The sequence below is a fragment of the Castanea sativa genome, chromosome 8, assembly GCF_040712315.1.
Source record: "Castanea sativa cultivar Marrone di Chiusa Pesio chromosome 8, ASM4071231v1".
NCBI lineage: Eukaryota > Viridiplantae > Streptophyta > Magnoliopsida > Fagales > Fagaceae > Castanea > Castanea sativa.
The window spans coordinates 34037194-34060688 of NC_134020.1; the positions used below are offsets into that span (position 1 = coordinate 34037194).

General features: G+C 40.9%; 2 protein-coding genes across 2 annotated transcripts; one reads left to right on the forward strand and one right to left on the reverse strand.

The window, feature by feature from the left end:
- Positions 1-1110: 1110 nt before the first annotated feature.
- LOC142608004 (small ribosomal subunit protein mS80 (rPPR6)-like) lies at positions 1111-3179 on the reverse strand. The gene has a single exon (XM_075779702.1). The coding sequence runs from the start codon at positions 2570-2572 to the stop codon at positions 1313-1315; it is 1260 nt and encodes a 419-aa protein (XP_075635817.1). The 5' UTR covers positions 2573-3179; the 3' UTR covers positions 1111-1312.
- An 18480-nt stretch (positions 3180-21659) lies between these two features.
- Positions 21660-23252, forward strand: LOC142607679 (NAD(P)H-quinone oxidoreductase subunit N, chloroplastic). Its single transcript, XM_075779265.1, has 4 exons — positions 21660-22214; positions 22301-22417; positions 22533-22618; positions 22800-23252. The coding sequence occupies exons 1-4, from the start codon at positions 21789-21791 to the stop codon at positions 22861-22863; spliced, it is 693 nt and encodes a 230-aa protein (XP_075635380.1). The 5' UTR covers positions 21660-21788; the 3' UTR covers positions 22864-23252.
- The last annotated feature ends 243 nt before the right edge of the window (positions 23253-23495 follow it).

The following is a 23495-nucleotide window of genomic DNA, read 5'->3' on the forward strand; positions in this document are numbered from 1 at the left end:
TGGGTTGAGAAGTGCCTCTGGGGTCCACCAACAGCCTATTGATATATTGAGGTACCTATTGATATATATTAGGGTACCACTCTAACCCAAAACCAAAAGCTTAAGCCAAAGGGTTTAGGCCAAACTGTCTAAGTCCATCAACAGCTGACTTCCATTACTTTTTCTCTTGATGTTGAACTCAACCCTCACATGTGCACTAAGAACAGTTGCTGAATTTGGTTTGGTTTGTTATTCCTCTTCTTGTTCTGTATGAGAGAGCCAACAATACTGCCTAGTCCTATTTGTAGCTCTAATCTTTGCTATTTGTGAGAAAGAGCTCTTTGGGTGAATTTGGGGTTGGGTTTTGTGATTGTTTTGGGTCACTATAGCAGTCCCTTTGTTAGTAGAATTTTCTCCTTAATCCCACCCATGGACATATATCTAAAGCTGAACCATGTAAGGTCTCTATGTTCCTGTGCTGTTGCTTGTTCTACTTTTTGAAAACACTCCATAAAATTGATTACATTCACATCACACACACACAAAGAGAGGGGGAGAGAGAGAGAGAGATCACCAGAAGTCCATAAATATCACAACAATGATAAAATTTTGGCCTCTCAGCCAATCCACCACCCCAGCGGCGGATCATATTCAAATTCATATCAACATGAAACTTGATGCCTGTTTTGTAACGTTCCTTTGAAAGACATAGTAACCCATCTGACAATATCCAATTACCACCACAGATAAAAATAGGCTGTATGTTGACCTTGAACAAACTGTAAAGCAAAAATTTATAGACTACATATCATAAAAACAATTCTAGAAGGCATATAAAGAAATATTTTCTACCTGTGGCACCATCAACATGAGGAGATTTTGTTTCAGCAACTGAAAATGGATTTCCTAAGGAAATAAGAAAATTTTTAAATTTAAATTTAAGCAAGTCAAGATATCCTAGTAACAAAAAACAAGATCACATGATAAATTAAAAAAAACTTGACATTTGCATTACTGCATCCAAAACCATTGTTTCTACAGTCTGTAGAATGCATATCCCTCACTTGGATAAGACGGCTGCTTAACAGAATGTAAGTGAAAAACTGATGCAAAATAATAGAGAAAGAAAAATAAATGAAGCTTTTCTGTCAATCTGACTGATGTGAAGGAATATATAATGCAATCCTTCAAAGAAGTCATACACAAGGCTTCACTCTTTATGTCATTGAAAAAGTGGGGGAGGGGGGTGAAGTAAAACTGGCCCATCGGTGCCTTTGTATCACATCTACTTCCTACAACCAGCTAAACAATTTAGGCACCCGGCCCTCCACACTTATGAACCCAGCACTAGCTCCTCCTCTTCCATCTCCTTGACTGCTCTTATGAGACCCTTTGTGATTCCATTGAGGTGCAATCCTTTCTCTTTCATTTCCTCTAGCAGCTTGTCTGCTGTTTCCCAATCTAAAGCCTTTAGACAAAGAGATTGGATCAACTTATTGTACTCATCAACATTAGGTTGAACGCCAAAATCCTTCATCTCAGCCAACAACTTCAAAGCCTTGTCAAACTCTTCAAGTTTAGAATACCCACGAATGAGTGTATGGTAAGTCACAGGGGTCAGTTTGGAATGCTTCTTTTTTGCTTCTGACAAGAGTTTACAAGCCTCCTCCATCTGACCACCATTTGTGTAACCACTCATGATGACAGTATAAGTGTACACATCCGGTTTCAATCCCCTACTCTCCATCAGCTTCTTAATCTGTATAGCTTCTCCCAGATCCCCAGCCTTGGAATATCCACTGATAACTGAATTGAAAACTGCATTTCCAGGGGGCGGACCCTCTGCGATCATCTTAGAAAGCAACTGTTTTGCCCCATCGACATTTTTCATCCTACACAAACCATGAATGATAGTAGAAAATGGCTTAATTGCATATTTCCGTGCTTCTCCTGAAAAATCATCCAACATCTCCAAAGCCAATTTCACAGTTTCATCCTCTCTACAGAGTGAACTGATCAAAAAATTAACAGAAGATCTAGGAGTAATTTGGTTCTTCTCCTTTGCAAATAAATATACCGAATGGGCATCCTTAGCCTTCCTCCCCTTACAAAGCCAAGATATGATCTTACCCACTTTCTCATTCTCAGGCAAACTTCCCTCATCAAGCATCTTTTCGCAAACAGACCAAGCCCAGTCAAACATTGATCGCCTAGATAGTGCTTCAATCGTGAAATAATATGTATCAACATTTGGGACAATCCCAAAATCCCCAAACTTGTTAAATACCTCCAAACTCGCCTTCCCTTTTCCCAATTTCGATAACAAAGCTATCAACTGATTGAGAATCTCCACATTCAACACACCATTCTCTTTCTCACCTATATCCTTAATCAAATCCCACAAAGCATATGCATCTTTCTTCTTAAGTTCACGACAAATTGCCCGCACAAGCGCATCCACCACACAGGTAGTCACCTTAAACTCAGATTTCTTCTTTAAACCCCACTTGAAAAACCTAATCAAATTCTCACCCAAAACAAGTGGGGTTTCCAGAACTTTCACCACAAACTCCTCATGTAGAGTCAAACCCATGTCATCAAGAGCTGACTCTAAAGACCCATCAACACTACTCTGCAATAAAGACAACACATTCTCCAACTGCTCCACATTAATCTCATAAACCTCCTCCTCTTCATCCCCATTTTACTCCCCAGTGGCAAAAGTATCAAACTGGGCATCACCAGATTGGTCTGAGACCCCAAAAATCTCATCCCAATCCCCAGGGACAAAACTATTATCAATACCAAATAAACCTTGCTCAGAAACCCCATGAATCTCAGAATTCTCCAACTGGGTATCACCATTTTCAACAAAACCCACTGAGGACTCCTCAAAATCAGTGGGGTTTGTTGAGGTCTGAGAGTAGAACCTGGGGTTTTGGCAAATAAATAATCTTTTGGGAAAACCCGAATTTGTTGAGAAAACAGGAAATTCAGACTCAGTTTGTGTTTGAGTTTTAGAAGATGAAGAAGCAGCAGGCACCTTGTGTTTCAACTTTTGAGTTGCATAGAGCCTCCTCCATACTGCTCCACCTTGTCTGGACGACACAGCAGCTCTTGCCACCACCACCGACCTCCACATCCTCTCTCTCTCTCTCTCTCTCTCTAAGAAAGATGATCGAGTATCAGTGTTTACACTTTACCCTACAAAGCTCATTTTCCAGCTTTGAGAAACTATATAATGTTTCCGGAATACCAGATCAGCATCCAGTTGGTGTTTCATGCTCCAATAAAAATTCGACACCTGTATAAAAATGACAAATCAGTAAACTAGCGCATTTAAATCAAACATGATCGATGTGTTTCGTCCAGTTGTCTTTATCTCTGTTCATGTGTCTTCTTCGAAGCTCCACCTCTTACTCACATGTTCGATGTCTTGCCATATGGTGTATATGGGTTATAGTGTTTGTATTTTTTAATTGAGTTTTGAGCCATGAACAGAGATAAACACAAAGCGGCAAAAATAGCAAATTAGCTATAGTTTTCAAACAATATAATTAGTAGTTACGGTTTATAAACTATATTTTTTACTAGCATCTCGAGTCCAAAAGACTCGATTTAGGGCTTAAAAATCGAGTCTTTTAGAGTCGATTTTCATAGTCTGCTGATGTGGCATTTTTTTCACGTGGCATCTACCTGAAAATCGAGTCTCTAAAACTCGATTTATAATGTTTCAAAATCCCCAGAATCCTATCAGTATTAGAAGAAAGATAGAGAAAAAAAAAAAAAAAACACACCCACAGCACAGCAGCCACCACCTGAAATCCAACAACGCCAAACCCAAACAGACCGGAAAAAAAAAAAAAAAAAAAACACACACAACCACAGCACAGCAGCCACCACCACCACCACCTAAAATCCAACAACACCAAACCCAAACAGATCGGATCCGCCACCAGAGAAAAAAAAAAAAAAAAAAAAACTCACTGACGACAATCGCGATCCACGGCTGAACCCATTCCACAGCCACCTACTCTGATTGGATCCGGCGCGTCCAAGTCGCGCGACCCAGGCCGCAACCATGGATCTGAGCTTGCTCGCTTTGGGTTTTTTTTTTTTTTTTGTGCGCTGAGTTTTGCTCAGATCTTCCTACGGTGGTGGATGAATTTTGATGTGGGATAGGCAAAATGGTGAGTTTTGGTGGTTGTTGTGCATTTCTGGGAATGGATGTTAAGAGACTTAGAGTAAACTTTTTTTGGTTTGTAAATCGAGTCTTAGATACTCGATTTTCAAGTAGGCTCCACGTGAAAAAAATACCACATCAGACGTGAAAATCGACACTCAAAGACTCGATTTTTAAGCCCAAAATCGAGTCTTTTAAACTCGAGATGCTAGTAAAAAATATAATTTATAAACCGTAACTACTAATTATATTGTTTGGAAACTATAGCTAATTTGCTATTTTCGCCACACAAAGCAAAGGGAAACATGTAATAAAGTGAGGGCCCATTACATATATGAGTAGTTGAAGTGAAGTGGGAAACACTAGAGTTAATTCAGGAGTTGGTTTTATTCTTGTTTGGTCGTAGGGTTCGGCTTGTAAACTGGAAATTCCATAAACACCCAACAATAAAAATTTTCAACTTGGGTTCAATTCTCAAATAAACAGTCTGAGGTTTACACTTAACAATAGGGAGCATTCCTATCAAAAAAAAAAAAAAAACAATAGGGAGCATATAATATGCAATTTGGAAAGAATCATAATATATACTAGCCTCTAACCACTGGTACTTAGAGGCTAGTATTCCGTAATTATTATCTATTTTTGTCAATTTTGTTTATGTATATGAGGATATTAATTTTTTTTTTTTTGTATAGAAAAGGCTTTATGTTATTAATTGGTTGAAAATTTATAAAACGTGGGTTTTTATTTTTTCCTCTTTTCTTTAAATATAAAAGTAAAAAATTTTGGAAAAAATTAAAAATTACTTCTAAATAATATCTAAATAATAGGCAAAATTTTAGGAATAAAAATACTTAAAACAATTTTTTTAAAAAAAAAGGAAACCAATGTTGAAGGACTCACCACCCTCAAAAAAAAAAAAAAAAACTTTGATGCAAATTTATTAACTGAGGACACGTAACACTTGATGCAAATTCAAAATGCATGGTTTGTTTGGAGTCTTTTTTGTCTTTTGGTAAGTTATTTTGGATCAAATTAAATTTTTACCAATTTTTTAAAATTTTAAAATGAAGTAACATTTTAAACTATCAAACATAAGATATATTTAAGGGTGTAGGTTTTTACCCCTAAAAGTTCTCCAGTATCATTCTTGCTTTAGCAAATTTGCGTATATAACAATTGCTTACAAAATCATCAAATGTGCAATGAAAGGCACAAAAAAGGACAATATTAAATTTCATAAGGTAGGATATTTACAAAAAAAGGTTTTTTAACAAGTACTTGATAGATTAACTATCATTTCGCTCACTTGAATTCATCCAATGTGTCTGCTATGCAATCTAACCAAATTGTTGATATCTCAATCTAAAAAAAATACAAAAAAAATAGAGAGTAGGGCTTAAATGTAAGAAAAACAACAAACAAAAATAATAAGAGGAAGAGAGGGCACTACTTAGAACACATACAATAAAATAATGAGTCAAACCCAATAACCACAAAAAAAAAAAAAAAATCAATATATATCATACCTATTCTTTAAAATTTAGTCATTAATTAGAGAAAATACTTAAACACCCATCAAACTGACCAAATAAAAAAAAGATAAGATAAGATAAGATAATGATATGGAAATAATAATGATAAGAAAGTGTAGTCCTTTTAGAATGTAAACCATGATAAAATAATAAATTTTTTTTGGAGATAAAAACAACCCTTTTTTAAAAATAAAGCAATAATTATCCTAGCATTTGAAATTGAGAACCTCATATGACCCGAAATCTACCGCATAAATTTAATTTCTCATTGGTAAACCAACACATGGAGAAGAAAATTAACACATAATCTAATAATCCAAGACTTTTTTTTGCTAAACGATAATCCAAGACTTAAAAAAAATCATTACTTATTAGCCACTTTGAAGTTTGAACAACAAAACCTAGAAACAAAAGCTCAAAACTATCAAAAAAAATTGAAGCTTTCACAACTGCCACACCCAAAATCAGACTTGCAAACCATAATAATTTAAGCTAAGGTGAAAAATGCTAGCTTTAGAGTTAAAAATGAACCAAAACTATCAAAAAAAAAAAACTCAAGCTTTCACAACTGTCACGCCCAAAATCAGACTTGCAAACCATAACAATTTAAGCTAAGACGAAAAATGCTAGCTTTGGAGTTAAAAACAAACCTATTCGATGTGGCCCTGTGGGAAATAGAAGACACGTTTGTTTTGAGCTTTTTCCTAACCTGAAGCATGTCTTTTTGAGAGAATCCCTTGCACCCAAAATCAGTTTACTCTCTCTCCTTCTCACGCTGATCTCTTCTGCCTACACATCAGTATGGTAATTCTTGTTATTGGCATTGTTATTATGACAAATAATGTAGAGAAGAACGAAGCCGAATTGTACTAACCTCAAAGCCTACACATCAGTGAAGAGTCATAAAAAATGAAACATCTTTTAATAGCGTCTTGTGAAGGCCTGTAAAACAATAGATCAGAAAATATTCCGTAAGTTTCGAAATAAAAATAAGCAAAACATGGCCAAATAGAGAGAGAAATTGAAGTGAGAAATGTAGAAATAAAAAAATGAGATCAGAGAGAGAGAGAGAGAGGGCTGAAATTTGATCTAAGAAAGAGCTTACCTCAAATCTATCTGTTGTTGTTGTTGTTGTTGTTGTTTGTAGTGAATTTGAAGTAAAGACGTGGGGGAAAGGAGTTTGAAAACACAGAATTGAGAGAATTGGAGAATTGAAGAAGAAGCAATTTTAGTTTGAAAACCAACGTGAGTGTATTGGGAGTGTGGTCTTGTTTTGTAGATAGTGTTTTACGTGGAAATTACAGAAGCATTTTTATCAAATTTTGCCCCTACTTAAATATAGGTTGTAGGGGTATTTTGGTACAAAAAAAAATCTGGTCCAAACAGGAGCAGTCCCTTAAATAATAGTATAGACTAGTCTTATCACACACGTTCCGCACGTGCAATAAGGCTCTTTTTTTTTTTTTAGTTGAATATAATTTTTCAATTTGAATTTATCTATTATTAATGAGGTTATACAGGAATGAATTTTTATAAAACTAAAATTTAGGATTTGAAATGAAGTAAACTGCTGGGTTTAGTGTATGCTAATTTTTAGGAAAAAAAAATTGTATCAAAGGTACGTGAGATATGTTTAGATAGAGAGTATGTTTATTTTTAAAGAAAAAAGTTTATCCGGTGGTTTTTTTTTCTTGTTTTTGAATTTTTTTGAATTACAATTTTAATCCTTTTTTTTTTAAGAATAAAGATTATTTAATTAGATTATGGATATTTTTGACATTTTTTTGAAGTCATAACTAATTTTTTAAATCCTCTTAATATATAGATATATATATATATATATTAAATAAGTAATTAGGCAAGTATCATATTGCAATGTACTAAGATACAATTTGTATAATATGATCCATCTAGTCTAATAAGAGCTTGTCACCTCAATTATTAATTAAAAAATAAAACTCAATATCAAGAGCCTTAGTAGCTAATTCAAGAGCCTTAGTAGCTCAATTAGCAGCACTGGCATTTTCATAACATCTAAGATTCAAATCTCCTCTTCCACATTATAACTATCTAATTATCAAAAATAAAAATTCAACTCAATTGTTCCTTAGCTAATTAATATCATTTTTTGCCAAATAGCAAAATTTTAGGAAAATTTTAAGAGAAACACATCCGGTCAAACTTATTTGGTTATGTAGCACTTTTTTGGAACTCCAATTTGTCAAACTCCAGTTAAACTCAAGTTCCCAAAAAAGTGCTACATAATTAAATAAGTTTGGTCACATGCGTTTTGTGATATTCTACACCTCTAACCCTAATGATTAAGTATGTCTATATCATTTCATTAATGATAATCAAGTATTTTTTTTAAGTAAATTAAAATTTAGAAATAAAAGAGGACACTTAAATTATGTAGAAGGCAAATAAGGGTGCCATTACAGAAAATTTTAATGAGTTGGGACTTGGTACAATCAGGCCAAAAAAAAAAAAATTAAAGACCACTTTGCAAATAAAATTTGAAGTGTCCAGCCATGAAACCTCTTGCTTCCCATCATGACACCATCAGCCTTCCCTCACACCACCTCCTACTTCCCCATGCTTGAAGGCTCCCACCATATGACACCTAATTCACTTGCTGCCACCTCCTACTTGCCCATGCAACCATCTAATTTTGCAATCTATTGCTGCCCAATTCGTCCAGAATCTTACACTATAGCAGCCAACATTTTTGATAGCTTACATGAATTGAATAGAAAAGAAAAGAGGCAAGTATTGTACTAGGCAGCACCTATTACTACCAATCGATATTGAGTTGAAATTGAGCAAATGATAGTTCCACGATTTGATTATTCCTTAATGAATAAGTGTACTTACTATTATTTCAATGAATTAAATGGCTGCAACTTCAATTGCTAGAGCCCTAAAGTGAACTTTGATTGGCATATGCTTCAAAACAATGAACATGAATTACAGTTGATTTCTAATTTCTGTTTCGAGCTTTTACACGAAAAATCTTTTCATGTTTCTATTCTGTACAGCCATGATACTTGAGTTATTTAGCTATTCCATAAGTTCTTTCAATGATTTCATTTAAGTAACAAATTGCTTCAAGAATTATACAAGCAAGTTACAGCTTGTGTACTTGATGATCGTCCTATGCTTTCTTTGATATGAAATTTTCTGCTAATGCTTGGATGACCGGACTGGTGGCCAGTTCCCGGTTCACGGTAATGCAATTATTTTTTTTTTAAATGTTTCTTTGTTAATGTGAAATTATTTTTTTTAATATGTTTCTTTGTTAATGTAAAATTATCAGAGATGCTACGTCCACAACATTTTTATAACATTTTCATAACAAATCACAGGTAGTTGTTATTGGTTCAAATTTGAACCTAACACGAAGATTACTTTTTTCCCTCCAACAATAACAACCAGTAACAATCTGCCACTTAAGATTTGTTGTAAAAATATTGTGAAAATATTGTGGACATATTATTTCTCTAAAATTATTGTGAATTTTTATTGTGTCCATATTAAAAAAATTTAATTGGAGATTGTGGTAGGTCCATAGGTATATTGGCATGCTAATTTAGGAAGGTGAAATATTGTGACATTTTGTTGTGTCTCTAACATTACTTTTCTATTTTTAGGGTCTTTTTAAAGTCAACATAATTGTTGAAAGAAAATTAGGAGTGACTTTTGAAAATTTTAACTTCAAAATTTATTACATATACTTTTCCTTGTGTGTGTGTGTAGAGAGAGAGAGAGAGAGAGAATTCCACATTTTTTAAACCGTAGATTTCTAAGAAATCTAGAGGGTGTTTGGTACATGTACTTAAAAACATGTGTTTTGTTATTTGAAAACATGTGTGGAAATACGTGTGAATGAAAATATGTGTAGAAATACGTGTAATATTGTTTAAAAACATGTGTTTTTTTTTATTTATAAATGGTGCACCAAACAGGGCCCTAACGGTTGAAAAAACATCATTAAATATTAATACTTTTCACTTTATTACCTCATTAATATTAGCATTTTTTTATATTAACATTTTTTTTTTGGCTCTCTCTCCTTATATATTTGTTAAAGTAAAATTATTGTGAATTTTTTGTGTTCATAACTGTAAGTGCACAATTGCACCTGACCCCAAGAACAGTTACGGGCTCAGGCCCAACGAGCCTTAAACAATGTGATTTGTAGAGTGTGGGCTTGAAACCCAGGTTAGAAGTGTTTGAGGATTAAATAGCAAGCCAAAGATTATAAACCCTTAAAAACAACAAAGAATGCTATAAGTCAATCTGCTCGGACGTAAGCCGAGAACTGTTCTTATATAATTTCTCTCTCTTTTTCTCTTTCCTTTAGGTTACAAAGAGGGGGATCCCTTTTTCTGTCTTAGATTGCTCTTTAAATACTACTCTTTTGAATACTTTGTACACGTATTGCTTTACCTCCCCTTTAGCCTAGATATTTCTTTCTCGGTTGCCTTTGAATAGTAACCGTCCAGAAGTTTCTCTTCCAATCGTTCGTGTGTCACTTCCCCATAAATGCGGCCGGGGTGGTAGGTGCGTGGTCTTTAATGTGGAGGTGGCAGCCTTTATCTTTGACATTTCTTCAACACCGTTGCTTCGGGGCATTCTAGGGTTTACCCCTTTAACCATTGGCCTTAACCGTGTCATCCCCTAATCTTTATCACGAAATCCCGAGTTCTTTCGGTGTCCATCCGAGGGTAAGTTCACCTCCTCAGATCCTCGGACCCTCGGCGTATGGGCCGACCCATAGTACCAATAAATTCTAAACCCAGTAGCAGGTCGGCCTTCCTTAACACGGCCCAAAAGGCCCACATTCTCATTAGGATCTTTTTGCCCCCCACAATAGCCCCTCAAAACTCTAATTTTCGACATCCGAGGAGAAAAATAGGGTTTTGATCTAACGAGAATCCACTCCCACCACTTACCAAGCGATGGCACGTGTGGAAATCGTTTCGCGTCCCAGAAGATGCCACTTGGCGGTTTTATTTTCAAAAACGCGCGCATTTATTATTGTAAGTTACTCTTTGTCTCCCATGTTCAACGGTGAGATGGGCATCCAACGATCCTCGTTACTCCACGAAATTTTAGGCGGGACAAATATAATTTCGAGGCCGCCTTTTCGCACGTCGTGACACTTCGGGAACCTGCGCCTTCATTTAATTCATCAGGGATCAATCCCATCAAAACACCAACAATCATTCTTTACCAGCAGAAAACCGTGGAAACCTGTACCTTCAACTTTGTAAGTTCTTGCTCTCTCTGTTTTTAACCTTTTATCCTCGGATACAGTCCTCATCGTCTTCGTAAACGTTCTCCCCTTTAGAGTTTAGCCTTTCGTTCTTTTCTAATGGGTAGGTTTAAGTGTCTAGTTGATACCGCCGGGGATGGAAGGCTTTAGGGCCAAATACCGCATTCCCGTGATGTAGGACTAAAATATTGCCCTACAGGCCGTGGCCGGTTCTAGGAAAGGGGGAGAGGTTATCATCCCAATGATAGCCTTCATAGAGGGTGGGATGACCCTCCCAATGAGACCTGTAACTAGGGAGTACCTTCGCAACCACCGGTTGTGTCCCGATCAGTGCCTCCCAAACGTTTTTAGAGTTTTGGGTAGTGTAGATGCTCTAAACGAGCAGATGGGTTTAAACCTCACATGGCACGATGTCGTATTCCTATATGAGTCCAATAAACTTTCTAAGGTAGGTTATTATATTAAGTCTCGGTCCAGCACCGTTAGGCTAATCTCCTGTCTGCCCAAATCCAACAAAGGCATGAAGGACGACTACTTGATCGTGTCTGGGAACTGGCACGACGGCCTCCACTGCCCAGTTGAGTGGGGGGATCCAGGTGCGATGCCGTAGGATTAATCTCCCCACAACACAACTTCTTATAACACACACAGAAATGCATATTCACTCTTACTTAAACTTGTTTAATATCTGTGTGAATCTGACCAGGTTTGTTTGTTTTGATGTCTTTTTTGCAGATAAGCAACACGTGCGTCCTCGTCTGAGTCACTGTAACGTCGCGGATCTAAACCGAGTACTTCGCTCCGAGGTGTTCGTCAGTGAGGACCTACAACTTAGAGCCGCCCATCTGATTTTAGGATACAATCCCATCTCCTCAGACTTCCAAGAAATAGAAAACGCCATAATCGCGGGAGACCGGAGACTAAGAAAAATAAACGTAGCCCGGCCGAACTTTTTAGACAACCGCGACCTCCCGGACGCTCCTAACACCGTTTTGTACAACCAAACTATAGCAGCAATTCCCTTTGCCGTGCACCCACAAGCAACTGTCGTTCCAGAAGAGCAGGTGTCCTCTTCACACACACTCGACGACGAGATAGATCAATTCCGTCTCGAAGACACCGAGAGACCTCGCGGGAACCAGTTTGTGGTACTTTCGGACGAGGAGGAAGAAGCCGCCGAGGCCTCTGGAATTGCAGGGTTTGTGGTTGCCTTACCCGAGGACGGATCCGAAGAAGACATGGGTAGAATGCAGGGCCTCCTTACCAACAGAGCTGCTAAGGTTGTAGAGAAGAAGACGGGGACATCCCAAGTTCCCCCAGCTTTACCACCTCCCCTCCTCCAAACGAGCCAAAACTTCCAGCCGAGGATCACAAGAAAAAGAGGAAGGGGGATACCGAGGGGACACTTAGTAAGGACCCCAAGAAACCACGACAACAACTCCCACCGGCCCAGCAGCAGAAGCTGGACAAAGGCAAGGGCAGGGCCCGCTTGGTTGAAATCGGGGAATTCAGGGACGAGGCTGAAGTGCGCCGAGCACCGACCACCTGGTCCCCCGATCTAAGACTGGACGGCGCACCCATCTCCCGCGCTCCGGTATAAGAGCGGTTCAACAAGGCCATGCCCACCACTTGGCCGAGGTTTTGGAACGCCCTCTCCTGCTGCCCAAGGACATGGAGACCTTGGAAAAAATGGGCCAGCCACAACTATTCCTCTCATTGAAAAGAGACTTAGCGCTGGTAAGTTTTTCCCTTTTTTTAGGAAGATTCCACTTTTAACAATATTTATAAGTAAGTTTGTTTTTTACTATTTCTAACTCCATCATCCTTTGTTACAGGCTATCCAGGAGGTCTTTGTAGCCGAGAAGTTTATAGAAGACACTCGGAAGGTAGCCAGAACTGAGCTCGAAATCAGACTGGAAACTGAGAAGTCCTTGGGCACAGCCCTTGCTGAGAATGAGAAGCTGACCTCGGAGGTGGCGGATCTGAGGAGAGAGAAAAATGGGGTCGAATCAAACTTGAAGACCATGAAGACCCAGATAGAAGGACAGCGCAAGCTCCTTCGTGAAAGAGATGAAGAGCTCTCCCAAGCTCAAAGGGAGTGCTCGGATCTGAAAAAGCAACCGGCGCCGACGAAGGAAGAAGCCAGCCTCCTTCCAACTCTCTCTTCAGTCGCCAAGCGAGTGCAAGTTTCGATGAAGGTGTAGCTACCACCGAGGAGCAGCTGATCGATGAGTTCGCGGCTTTATGCCTCGAATACTGTCAAAAAGTATGGGGGGAAGCTTTAAACGTAGCAGGAGTTCCCCAATCTTCGGATCTGAGGAAGTCCGAGAACGTTTGGCTTCCCCTAGAAATACGAGATTGAAGAGAGGCTCCCCGCTCGCCACCGCTACCCCCGAGACAACTCTTCCTCGCTCTACCTCCGTGGCCCCACAAAGAAACTCCCCGATCCTACGTAACCTTCGGTTCCAACAAAGAGAAGGAAGGAGGAGGGATGCAGAGAAGGACCCGAACCAGAAAGTGGAACCTAACGTCTTTCCGTGGAAGACGGATAAGGGAAAGCAAGTTTTGACACCCTTTCGAGCCGGAGGTCGAGGGAGACCGAGGGCACTAGTACCTCTCAGCAAGACCCCCCTACAAAAGCTTAGGGCCTATCTTTAGGACTTCTCTTTTTCTGTGTTTGAATTATATATATGTAATGTATATTTGATTAATTAATGAAGAACAATTTCATTTTGCTTTTCACTTGGGTTGCATCTGTTTTACTTTACCTTTTTTTTTGTATTTGTTATAAAGACTGCCATTAGCACATAATAAAAATTTCGCAGAGTAAACAAATCTAACTCCAAGGATTGCGCAAACATAACTTCCACATAATCATACGCACATTATTAAAGGTTTAACAAAAGGTGGTATGGTTGAAATGTTTAAACAGTACCTTTGATTAAAAAAAAAAGGAAGATCCTGTATAACGATTAAACCTTTGTTATGTACAGCATCCTTTCTAGTAGGATGTAAGGTCTGAGGGCCTTTCCTTACACAAATTTGCTTGACATTTAAGGATATAAGACTTAAGATCCAAATTAATAAACTGCAATGCATTAACACCCAGGCATAATCAGAACCTAACTTTAATCAAAGTCGTTGTCCAAAGATAAGTCTTAACCAATTTTTCGTTTAATTCTTAAGAATTGTAACTTCAAATGTTAATTTTCCCAAAGTATGAGGTCCGAAGACCCGGCATAACTAAGGTTCTGTTTAACAAACGACAAGACATCAATTTCCACAAGGTTTGTGATCCAAGGATGACACTTAACCAAGTTTCTGTTTGATTCTTAAAAATTGTAACTTCAAATGTTAATTTTCCCAAAGTAGGAGGTCCGAAGACCCGGCATAACTAAGGTTCTGTTTAACAAACGACAAGACATCAATTTCCACAAGGTTTGTGATCCGAGGATGACACTTAACCAAGTTTCTGTTTGATTCTTAAAAATTGTAACTTCAAATGTTAATTTTCCCAAAGTAGGAGGTCCGAAGACCCGGCATAACTAAGTTTCTGTTTAACAAATGACAAGACATCAATTTCCACAAGGTCTGTGATCCGAGGATGACACTTAACCAAGTTTCTGTTTGATTCTTAAAAATTGTAACTTCACATGTTAATTTTCCCAAAGTAGGAGGTCCGAAGACTCGGCATAACTAAGGTTCTGTTTAACAAATGACAAGACATCAATTTCCACAAGGCCTGTGATCCGAGGATGACACTTAACCAAGTTTCTGTTTGATTCTTAAAAATAATAACTGCGAGCATCAGAGCTACCCATAACTTTGAAATATTAATTGACAAAAGCTCATTTCATTAATAATAATACCTTCTAAGATTATTTACATTCCCATGGACGTGGTACAATTTTCGTTCGTCTAGGTTAGCTAGCCTATACGACCACTATGCCTCGCTATTGAAACAATGCGATAGGGGCCTTCCCTGAAGCTAGGTCCCGCCTACCCCAAGCTGGGTTCTTAGAAGTGCCTACAACTTTCCTTAATACAAGATCACCAAGCGCAAGTGGCCTTAGCCTCACGTGGGCGTTGTAACCCCGTTTTAGCTTCTGTTGATAATAAGCCATCTGGACCATCGGTGACTCGCGCCGTTCCTCAAGCAAATCTAGGCCTTTTTCCAGAGTCCATTGTTATTCTCGGGACTAAAGGAGCTGGTCTTTAAGGTGGAAAACCGTATTCCGGAGGTATTACCGCCTCGGCTCCATAAGTCATAGAGAATGGAGTTTCTCCGGACTCGCGCGGTGTGGTCCGATACGTCCACGAGAACATGAGGGAGCTCTTCTACCCATCTACCTTTCGCATCATCCAACCTTTTCTTTAGCCCACTTGACAATGACTTTGTTAACGGCCTCGGCCCCCCGTTTCCTCGAGGATAAGCTGGGGTGGAATACCTATTTATAATATCCATGTCACCACAATACTTCCTAAAAGCCTTACCGTCGAAACCGAACACCATTGTCCGAGATGAGCGTGTGTGGTATACCGAATACGGTAACGATGTTTTTCCGTACAAACTTCTTGGAGTCAATATCTCTTATATTTGCTAAGGGCTCGGCCTCAACCCATTTAGTGAAATAGTCTCGTTCCCACAAGAAGCCATCTTTTATTGCCGGCGGCTCTCGAAAATGGCCCTCTACAATGTCCAAGCCCCATCGTGCGAAAGGCCAAGTGGCGGAGAGAGGTTAAGAACCCCTCCGGGTTGGTGAATATTAGGAGCAAAACCTCGACACCGATCACATTTCCCGGCATAGTCTTGGCCTCCCCTTTGTATATCGGGCCACCAATAACCCCGAGTCGAGCTCGTGGGCCAAGGACCTTCCCCAAGGTGGCTGCCACAAATCCCTTCATGCAATTCTTCTAGAAGCCCCTCCGTTAAATCGGTGGTGTACACACGAACAAGTACGGTCTCCCGAAAAGGATCGTTTGTACAGCTTTTGATCCTGGACAAACCAAACGTGGCACCTTTCGGCGTATCTTATATCTGCTTCGGATTTGTCCTCGTGAAGGACATCATCCCTAAGAAAAGATACGACTAGGTCGATCCAACTAGGTCCAGCCTTATTAGATGGATACGAGGCGCGTTGGTAATGACAAGAGAGCTCTAGCAAATCCTCAACGAGGATAACCCTAGGTAAACCTTGAGCCGAGGACGTTGCCGGCATGGCTAAGGAGTCCGCATGGGTGTTTCCGCTCCGAGAGATATGAGTTAAGGCGAAGGAGCTAAATTGAGTTTGCCGACGCTTAACCCGGGCCAAATATTCCCGCATCCTTGGATCTCTAGCCTCCATGGTCCCCGTGACTCCGTCCGACCACCACGGAGAATCCGAGAAGATGTGGATTTCCCTTCCACCCATCCTATGCACCATTTTCATGCCTACCAAGACCGCTTCGTATTCGGCCTCATTGTTAGTAGCCGAGAACACCAATCTCAAAGATTTTTCGAAGACAATTCCCCTGCAGGGACATAAGAACAAGTCCAACACCGGATCCTCTCGATTAGCCACCCCATCCACATACATTTTCCAAATCGGAGGCACTAAGGCGGTTGTAATCACACCAACTGATTTTTCATCCATATGTGCTTCTTTTAGAGTTTCTTCCGCAATGGCTCGGCAAATTCCGCCACCAAGTCGGCCGAGGACCCGGCCCTTCACCGAGGTGCGAGGCTTATGCTTTACATCAAAAGCCCCTAGGATGGTCCCCCACTTTGCTATCCTTCCTGAGTAGTCGACGCTACGCGAACCGCCTGAGGGGCAATTCGTCAACAACCACCGTGTGGGACCGAAAATAATGGGGAAGCTTTCGCGTGGCATGAACCACGGCCGAGCGCTTTCTCTGGTGGTTGATAACGTACCTCGGCATCACCCAAAGACTTACTAACATAATATACCGGTCTTGCACCCCGCTATCATCTCTTATCGGGACAAGGCCGACCGCGTGGACGGCCACCGCGTATAAGCAAACAAAATCTCATGTGCCTGGACGAGAAAGAATGGGTGGCCGAGATAGATATTGCTTAAGCCGTTGAAAGGCTAACTCGCGGTCCTCGGTCCATTGAAACCCTTTCCACTTATTCGAAGTTGGAAGAAAGGACGACACCGGTCACCACCGAGATATGAACCCGTTCAAAGCGGCAATCATTCCGTCAACTTTTGAATTTCTTTTGGGTTCCGAGAGGCCGCAAGTCCCGAATAGCCTTGACCTGCACCGTTTACCTGCGCTCTACGTGTAATCATGTATCCCAAGAACTTCCCGCACCCCACGCCGAAAGAACATTTTGAGGCGTTGAGGCGCAACTTGTACCTTCTCGGTATCCGAAAGCGTCGGCCAAATCTTTCACATGTGAGGGATTGTTTTGCTTTTCACCACCATGTCGTCAACGTATACCCCAATGGTTTTCCCCATCTCCGTCGTTCGAACATTCTCGGTCATCATCCTTTGATAAGTAGCCCCAAGATTCTTCGCACCGAACGGCACACCTTATAATGGTAATTCCCCGTCGGCGTAATGAATGCGGTCTTCTCCCCGATCCTCCAAGTGCAAGGGAATCCGGTGATAACCCCGGAAGGCGTCTAAGAAACTCATCCGAGGATGGACCGAAAGTGGCATCCACCGCCTGATCAATACGTGGCATCGAAACGAATCTTTGGGACAGCCTTGTTCGCATCGCAAAGTCCACACATACCCTCCACGTTCCATTTTTCTTTTTAACGACAACTCGTACGGGCTAACCACTCGGGGTAGAAAACTTCTTTGATAGCCCCGCCCTTTCGAGTTTAAGCACCTCTTCCTTCACGTGCCCTCGAATGTTCCCCGGAAGATCGCCGAGGTGGCTGCCTTCTCGGAATGATAGCCGGGTTGACATTTAGGTGATGACAAATGAAGCCCGGATCCGTGCCTGAGCTTCATAAGGATCCCACGCAAAAACATCAACATTATCCTTCAAGAACTCTAACAACTCCATTTTCTCTGGTGTGGTAAAAGTACACCGACTTGGAAGAATCTCTCCGGTCATCGGCCACTGGAAACTTCTCTAATCCCTCGCACCGTGTCTCATCTCCTGTCACCACTCCGGATGAATCAGAGCCGTTAATGCTATAAACCCTTGTTGATCAAAGCCGAAGACTCGCTTCGATGCAAGACCGCAGCCGATATGCACCGCTAGTTACCGATTGGCTGGCGAGGATTTCCTCAACACATTCCCCCGAGGGGAATTTAACTTTAACATGTAAGGTAGAGGAGACGCGCTCCAAGCGCATGCAGCAAGGCTCCCGGCAAGGATAGCCGTGTATGGAGAGTACGCATCAACGACGATGAAGTCCACCTCCACCTCCACCGTTTCGAGCCGACTGAATGGGCAAACGGATCCGTCCCTTCGCACAACGGCTCCCTTCGAAGCTTATAAGTGGCGAGTCATAAGGAGTAAGGTCTTCCAACTTCAATCTTAACCCCTTAAACGGATCGGGGTACATGATATCTGCACCGCCGCCCCGATCTATCATCACCCTTCTCACGTCATAGTTCCCACTCCCGAGGGTAACCACGGAGCATCGTCACAATGGATGGTCCCTACCTTATCCTCCTCCGAGAAATCTAGGACGGGCAAAGTGCCACTTCAACCTCGGCCTGACCCATGTCCCTGGCCCGTTGATGGGAAACCGCCATCACCCAGTGGGACCCGAGCCGACCCGGCCGTGCGCCGAAGATAACATTAATTGTTCCCAAGGCCGGCCGAGATATATTGTTCCTTCCGTCGTTTGAACCAACTTGACCTGCCCGCTCTGGCCGACACAAGTGTCGCTTCAACTTTCCCTCACCGACGGCGCTCTAGATGGTTCCACGTGGTCCGACAGCTTTTCGGTAGCGTGGCCTACATCCCGATGATACCGACAAAGAGATTTTGGTTTCTTCTCGTAGTGGTCCCCCCGCCATCTTGCCCGGCCATCCGAAGAAAGGCTCTTTCTGAAATTTCTCTAGTAATCGATGCACCGGTTCTCGAACACGCATTTACAGCTCGAGGTGCCGCCGAGCCGGATTGCCCGAAGTAATCCCTCCTCGGCTTGTTGTTGTGGTATCTATCCGACCTGAAATCCCTTCTCTCCTGCGGGATAGCCTTTTCCTTTCCCTTCCCTTGCTGCTGGTCTTCTTCTACCCTCTTGTACTCATCAATACGATCCATAAGGCGGCGTACACTGCGGCGGACGGGCTTTTTCGTCAAAGACTTTCTTAGGTCGTGGTCAGTAGGGAGACCTACCTTAAAGGTATTAAGCGCCACCTCATCAAAGTCACCATCTATCTCGTTAAACATCTCCCAGTATCGGTCGAAGTATGCTTTCAGTGTCTCCCCTTCCTTCATGGCCATGGATAGCAGCGAATCCAATGGCCGAGGGACTTTGCTACACGTAATGAACCGCGAAGCGAATGCCCTAATCAGCTCCCCAAACGAGCCTACGGACCCAGATTTGAGACCGTTAAACCATCTCATAGCCACAGTCCCAAGCCGGAGGGGAAAACTTTACACATCGTAGTCTCATTGTGAGAGTGCACCGCCATCCTCTCGGGTCAAGTGACTCACGTGCTCCACCTGATCGGTCGGCCATTATAAATGGTGAAGGTGGGCCGGGTGAACCTCCGGAAGCCTCCCCTGCCTCAATCCTCCGCGAAAACGGAGATTTAGAGAGTTGGTGCAACGCCCCTACTCATGGTATCGTTACCTAAGCCCCTAGAACGAGGCTTCTTACGTCTCGCGAGTTGGTTGGGCACGCCCTCCCTCACCGAGGATGTCGCACCGCGGGAGAGCGCGACCTTGAGCTGTGGCCAGCTCCCCTATCCTCCTCTGAGGAAGAGTTAGATGAAGATGATGAAAACCTACGCTTAGCGCGGCGTAGCTTTCTCTTTAGACGGTTAATTTCCTTCTGCATGGATTTAGAACCCTCATCGTGGGTGGTGCTACCCCTTCATGAATATGGCCGGCACCTGGATATTCTGTATGGACACTCCCCTCACGATCTCTTTGATGTTCCAGACGTTCAAAATGATCTTCCGGCTGTGATCCCTGTGACTCAGCATGGTGAGCACCTAAGCCTGCCATAGTACCCCTGTCGCTTCTAGACTAGATTTCCCACAGACTTACAATTGGCGCCAAGAACAGTTACGGGCTCAGGCCCAACGAGCCTTAAACAATGTGATTTGTAGAGTGTGGGCTTGAAACCTAGGTTAGAAGTGTTTGAGGATTAAATAGCAAGCCAAAGATTATAAACCCTTAAAAACAACAAAGAATGCTATAAGTCAATCTGCTCGGACGTAAGCCGAGAACTGTTCTTATATAATTTCTCTCTCTTTTTCTCTTTCCTTTAGGTTACAAAGAGGGGGATCCCTTTTTCTGTCTTAGATTGCTCTTTAAATACTACTCTTTTGAATACTTTGTACACGTATTGCTTTACCTCCCCTTTAGCCTAGATATTTCTTTTCTCAGTGCCTTTGAATAGTAACTGCAAGTTTCTCTTCCACTGCGTTCGTGTGTCACTTCCCCATAAATGCGCCGGGGTGCAGAAAGGTGCGGGGTCTTTAATGTGGAGGTGGCGGCGCTTTATCTGACATTTCTTCAACACCAGCCTTCGGGCATTCTAGGGTTTACCCCTTTTAACCATTGGCCTTAACCGCGTCATCCCCTAATCTTTATCACGAAATCCCGAGTTCTTCGGTGTCCATCCGAGGTAAGTTCACCCTCTGCAGATCCCTCGACCCTCGCGTGCATGGGCCGACCCATAGTACCAACAAATTCTAAACCCAGTAGCAGGTCGGCCTTCCTTAACACGGCCCAAAAGGCCCACATTCTCATTAGGATCTTTTTGCCCCCCACAATAACAAAACTAAAAAATAGAATTAGACAAAGCCACAATGGGGATCCATTCCTATGCCCTTTTCTTAAACCAACCATATTTTTTTTTCTTCTTTAGAAGGTCTTAAACCAACCATATGAAAACACTTTTTGGTTAATAAATGATTAAATTCAAATGGTGCTACAATATTGAAGATATTATTTGCTTCAAGATACTCTGCCAAATCATGCACGAACCACCGGTTTTCTGTTCTCAAGATCCTTAATGTTACCAATCTTTTAAAATTTTTCTTTTAAATTGTTTAAAGAATCTAATATACTTTTGGTTTTGATAAAAACTCTATTCTTACTCAAAAGTTCATAATTTTATTTAATTTTTGTTTATTTATTTATTTAATTTTTGTTTATTTATTTAATTAATTCTATTGTATTACTTATAGATTTTCTTTTTTATATATATCATTAAGTCATGTATCGTGTAGACCCATTCTAAATGTGCATCCTAAGCTACAAAAGTTCTCGGATCAATACCCTGATAAAAATTAATTTGTCTACCAATTTGTTAATTCAAGCAATAATTTGAACAGCCACCTCTTTCCCTCCCCTCCTAAAAATCCTTCAGCAAATCGGTTTCCTTCGGCTTGAGCCTAAAGCTGTCACAATAACTCACGGTGACAATAGAACTTGGTTGGCCCTACAGCTACAAGGATCCACTCGTTCCTAGACACAAGTTGAACGTCACAAAATACATGAAGTGCTGTTTCTTATCTTTTTCTCAACCATACAATTCAGAACTTATACGGCATGTAATAACCTTTATCTAATTCCCATTGTCATTTTCACGTTATGGCTAGCTTTCTGCCCCACTGTTAGTATTAGTCTCTGGGTTAGAAACTACAACACAAAACCAAGACAATGGCAGCCACAGCATGCTTGAATTATGGAGCACCTGCCTCACTCAGTCTCCAGCAGAAACAGCAATCACCAAGGTCAAGAAACAACTGCTTGATAGATACAACAATGATGGGAAAGAGAAACATGATGATGATGGGGTTGAGAGGGAGATATAATAAAGCAAACAAAAGGGTTGGAATGGTGAAATGTAGTGGTATAGGGATAGGGGACTTCATAGGAGGGGATTTGGTGAAACCTGATCTGGGCCAATGGCTATCAGATGTGGAAGAGCACAAAGCCCTTGCAATTTACACCCCACATGAGGGAGGCTATGAGGGACGTTACCTTACTCGACTCAGATACCAGGGCTACTATTTTCTCGACCTCACTGCTCGAGGCCTTGGAGATCCTGAGACCACCCTCACCAAGGTTCACCCTGTTTGTCCTGTGAGTAAATTATGTGCCCAAAAACTCAATGTCAGTTCTGTTCTTTAGGACATACCAGTTTTTATATTTGCTTTGTTAAATTGTAGGCCCATGTAGGGAAGCAGCCAATTGCAAGATGGTATTTCCCACCAGAGGTTGATTATAGGCTAGCTGCACTACCTCCTAATGCCAAAGGACTTGTGGTCTGGATAATTGAAGCCCAGGTAAACATATGTGAAAGGATATGTCTTCCCTTACCACTAACATGATTAACAAGAAGCTCAACAAAGAATGCAATCAAAACTTATAGTTTCCTGCATTGCATACCTTTATTCACAGGTTCTGTCGAAGTCAGAATTGCAGTTTCTCGCTTTGCTTCCCACCCTAAGGCCTAAAGTCAGGGTTATTGCCGAGTGCGGAAACTGGTAGGTTATCCATACCTATAAGTCGTTTGTTTTGCATGTACAAAGGTGGTGTTTTGGCCAAATTAAACCAAAGCCTATCCTCAACAACACTTGAATTCTGGACTTTCTGCAATAGTTATTTGCTACAGTCTTCCTACACCTTAACCAGAGAATATTATGTCAACTTCTAATCTATGTGCAGGAGAAAGGTTGTGTGGAAGCCACTCAAAGAAATTGCAGGACTAACAGCAAATGAGAGAGCATGATAGCACAAGTCAACAAAATGGAAGTCAACACCTTTATCCTATGCCGAGCTTTAGTCTGATCTTCCCAGCTGAAGGCCTCAAAAGCTGTACTGCAGGGGTGAAACAAAGTCAGAAAAATATTAACCGAGTACAGGAAATAAGCAAGTCCTCACATATTATTTACCAAGTACTATATTCTTGTTGAACTAATGTTGTCAGAAATACAAAGTGCACACAAACACAAGAAGTTATTCTTGTTTCTTTAACAAGGATATTATGCAAGTAATAAGCCACACGCAAGTGGCTGTGGGGTTTGTAATATTGCTTACGTAGCAAAAAGTTATAACACATATATTGAAAGGTTATATGAAAATCTAATAATAAGATTAAAAGATAATAGATTTAACTTTTGTGAGACATTTTTACCATGTAGACAACCTCCATTGCACAATAAAAGATATATATCCAAATCATGAAAAAGAATATATGGGTTGTTACCACAAAAGCATCAATTTAAATTACAAGCTATGTTGCAGTGAAAATATATATCTATATTTCTTGAATAATCAATCATCAACCCTGTTAGTCTACATGGTAGCAATAGCAGAGTAAAACTCATCTGAAATCATTGCAGAATTGATTATTTGTGTACA